At 43.9% G+C, this 3680-nt stretch overlaps 1 protein-coding gene across 7 annotated transcripts in view; it reads right to left on the reverse strand.

Moving 5' to 3' along the window:
* BRCC3 (BRCA1/BRCA2-containing complex subunit 3) overlaps nucleotides 1-3680 on the reverse strand; it is a 48490-nt gene that overhangs the window by 28372 nt on the left and 16438 nt on the right. For 3 of the 7 annotated variants that reach the window (XM_025039847.1, XM_025039842.1, XM_025039839.1), the window contains 3 exons: nucleotides 2093-3047; nucleotides 1013-1118; nucleotides 137-225 (listed from right to left, as the gene is read on the reverse strand). In XM_025039847.1, the coding sequence (XP_024895615.1) occupies nucleotides 137-225; nucleotides 1013-1118; nucleotides 2093-2113 (216 nt within the window). In that variant the 5' untranslated portion in view covers nucleotides 2114-3047. The remainder of the gene's footprint in view (nucleotides 1-136; nucleotides 226-1012; nucleotides 1119-2092; nucleotides 3048-3680) is intronic. The other 4 variants (XM_006905814.3, XM_015597753.2, XM_025039851.1 and 1 more) reach the window with 3 other exon arrangements.

Genomic DNA, 3680 nt, shown 5'->3' on the forward strand with positions numbered 1-3680 from the left:
TGACCTTTCTCATTGAAACCTTCCCTGGCCACCCTATTGAAATTGCAAAAAGATTTTTCTACATTCTGTGTGTGTTTACACACACGCGCGTGCACGCACGTGTGCGCACACAAACATGTGCACACACACACGATACCTTTGTGTTTTTATCTTCTATGAAACAGGAAAAAATAAGTCCTACAAAGCCTTGATCCATCATCTGGTACATGGCTTGCGTGCGAACATCTGCAAATAAACAGAAATCTGCTGTCAACAAACTGTACGTCACAGACATGAAGATTTTAAGATAAACATAATAATAATCCTCCCGGAAATCAGATTCTAGAGGCAGAAAAAGGATATTTCCTAAGAACGATATGATTGTCAAAGTATAAATCTTTTACCAGGTTAGAGAAATACTGTGGGAAGTCTGCAATTAAATAAGAAAACTTATCTAAAACTCTAAGCTGCCTGGCCCAAGACTAGTCCTGCTATGAAGCGTAGCACAGAAAAAGAAAAATGGAAAACTTCATTCAGTTAGCCCCTAGAACTTGACCCATTTCTTCCAGGGGACTAAAGACAAAAGCAGGCATTGGAAGGAGACAAAAAGATTTCCTAGGATAAACCTTTCGATGGACAGTTTCTAGGGAAGTGAATATATTAGACTCGATACTAAAGAATGGAAGTGTAGAACTATTACAGAGGAAATTCTTAGGGAGGAAACCACTGTACAGAAGTGACTGCAATAGAATTCAATAGTCCAGGGAGTAGAAACAAAACCTCACTGTGTGGTCATGTAGTTTCTGAAAAGGAAATCATAAACAGGTACCAAATAAGAGCGTTTAAAAGGAATACGTAAAAGATCACCAAAAACTAAACAGAGACTAAATTTAAAGATCCGAAGTCTTCAGACCACTGTTTATGAAGAGTATAAAAGATCAGGTGTCACAAACACTGCAGAGCGTGGTTGGGTCCAGTGACTCATGCCCACTTCGTTTGCCACCGTGTTCTTAAACATTCTTTGCATTTGTACCTTTAGATCTGGATTGGGGCTCCTCCCGATGCCTTCCTAAGTAAAGAGTGAGACCGAACAGTCCAGGGCAGTGAGTACGAAGGAAATAACTGGCTGAAAACAGTTGCTGAAAATACATAGCATCGTGTAAATGATCTCCGTACTGCTATGTGGCCTTGGTCAAACCTTTAATACCTCTAAGCCTATTTCCTCATCAGTTAAATAAGGATAAACAACATCCCTACTCTCACGGGGCTTTGTATTTTAAAACTTGACAGATATTTTAGCACAATACCTAGCATGTCTAAGGTACTTCGTAAGTATCTGTTCCATCTCGTTTCAACCGCGACCATTGTCGACGAATTGCTGAGTCCGATGCCCGTGCCATCCCACCCGAAGTGTTTTTGTCAAGATCATCAACGATCTCTTCTTGGTCCTCGATTTACCCGATTGCTCCCTCCTTGAAACACCGTCTTCACTTGGCCTCACACTCTCACTCTTCCCATCTGTCCTCTTCAGGGCTGAGCTTTTCCAGTCTCTTGCTGGATCCTTCCCATCTTCCCACTCTTGAAATACTGGCATGCCCTGGGCTGTCTTCAGTGCATCTCTCTTCTCTGGCTACACTCACTCCCTGGGGGATTTCATCTGGTTCCACGGCTTCATGTCTCATCTCTACACTGGCCACTCCCAACTCGCACCCAATCAACTCTATAGTCTCAGACTTCTACTCCAAACTCCAGAATCATGTATCGAATTGTCTACCCGATGCTTTGACTTGGTTGTCTTAATACAGTGCTACACAGAGTAGCAGATCCATGAACTATTTGTTACCTGTTCACAAGGAGATAAGAGCTTGAGCCGGAATGCAAATTAATACACTGCTTCCTTCATTGATCAACGCTTAAGGGACAAAAATGTAAGCCGAACTAAAGTACGTGCTCGGTGTCGTAGATGATTTAGGCTCAGCATTAAGCTGCTTATCTCGCTGATCACAGACAGCTCACAGACCACAGCCAGTCTATGTGAGTATCATTTGCCTAACGGACATTTGAATATATCTAAAATCGAACAGTTCATTCTCTCCCCACACACAAAACCTACCTCTTCACAATGCTTCCCCATTTTAATCAGCAGCAATTCAACCCTTTCCAGTGTACCCGCTTCATCAGCAAATCCTGTTCATTCTCCCTTCAAAACATAACCAGAATTTGATCACTTCTTACTACCTCCTCCTCAACTGCTACCAAGATCCAACAAAGCCACCATCACTCCTATCTTGCTTGCCTCACTGCAACAGCCTGCTGCTATCTGTCGCCCTTGGGTCTGTTCCCAACCCAGTAGCACCCCGTGATCCTTTGAAAATTGAAGCCAGGTCATGTCATGCCTCCGCTGAAAACTCTACGGTGGCTCCCAATTTCGCTTGAAAGTTAGAATCCACAGCGGCCTACAATGGCCTCCATATTTGCTGGTGCCCCGTTAACCTCCCTGCCCTCATTTCCTGTCACTCCCCCTTCGCCAGTCGGCTCCAGCCATACCGGCCTCCTTGCTTGCCCTCATACACTCCAGGCACACTCTTCCTCAGGGCCTTTGCACTGGCTGTTCCTCTGCCTGGAACGCTCGTCCCCCAGATATTTGCATGGCCAACTCCCTCGCTGCCTCCAGTTTTTTGCTTAACCGTTGCCTTCTCCGTGAGACCTAACCACATTACTTAAAATGTAAACCCCACGCCCACCCTACAGACGCTCCCCGTGCCCCTCAGCCTGCTTTACATGACCGCATCCATGACAAACCCATAAGCTAGAGTTTAGTGGGGTTTCAATTAGCGCCATCCGAGAGAATGTTCTGCTACTGCGCTGTCCAGTGTTTCCTTCAGCATCCGAACCCGTCATTATTTCTTCGGTTGATCGCCCTATGAAGTAGTTTGCTTGAGAGGAAATGTTCACGTTTATGAGAAGCGTAGGACAATGAAATGGTCTGAAGGGAGAACAGAATCATCCCTCCCATTTCCTGGTGTGAAACACCACATTCTTTCGTCTACTCTTGACCAAACTTTTTCCTGCAACAGAAACCACAGACCCCGGTCGGTAATAAAGAGTTTTAAAAGAATGGGAGACGACGTACACAAATGCTTTGAGAATACAAGCATTACAATAAAATGTTAGCTTAGCCTTCGCTTATTCTATACTTTGTCCTAACAGAGTTTTCCCATCTGGGTCTGTGTGCTAAGAAGAGCCTTACGAATGTATCATATTAAAAAATTGTTTATAATGAGTCTAAGGAGTATTGACTTGTAACCTCTAGAACAGAATGCTCGTTTGGGAAAATGTAATTTATTAAAATGATTGGTTAGAGAGAACTGCTTAATTAGAATCGCTGCCACTATGTGTCGTGGGAGGCTGATGTGACCCACCGACTTTGGTGATAAGTGAACTCACTGCGAAATCACTGTTTATAGCAGTGCCGATGACTTCACCGTATCTGAAAGAATTGAGGTCTTAAAATGAGGACGATAGCCACAGGCACTCACGAGGACAATAAAGTGAGTATGAGAGTAACTTAAAACTGGTGCCCAGTCTCGGAAGATTTCCGAGCTAGCCTGCACTGCCTAAATCACTATTTTTCTTTTGCAAAGCATATATAGGCAAAATTCAAGTTCATTGAATTGTGCGGGTAAGACGTTAACTCAGCT

This window comes from Pteropus alecto, unplaced genomic scaffold (assembly GCF_000325575.1).
Source record: "Pteropus alecto unplaced genomic scaffold, ASM32557v1 scaffold821, whole genome shotgun sequence".
NCBI lineage: Eukaryota > Metazoa > Chordata > Mammalia > Chiroptera > Pteropodidae > Pteropus > Pteropus alecto.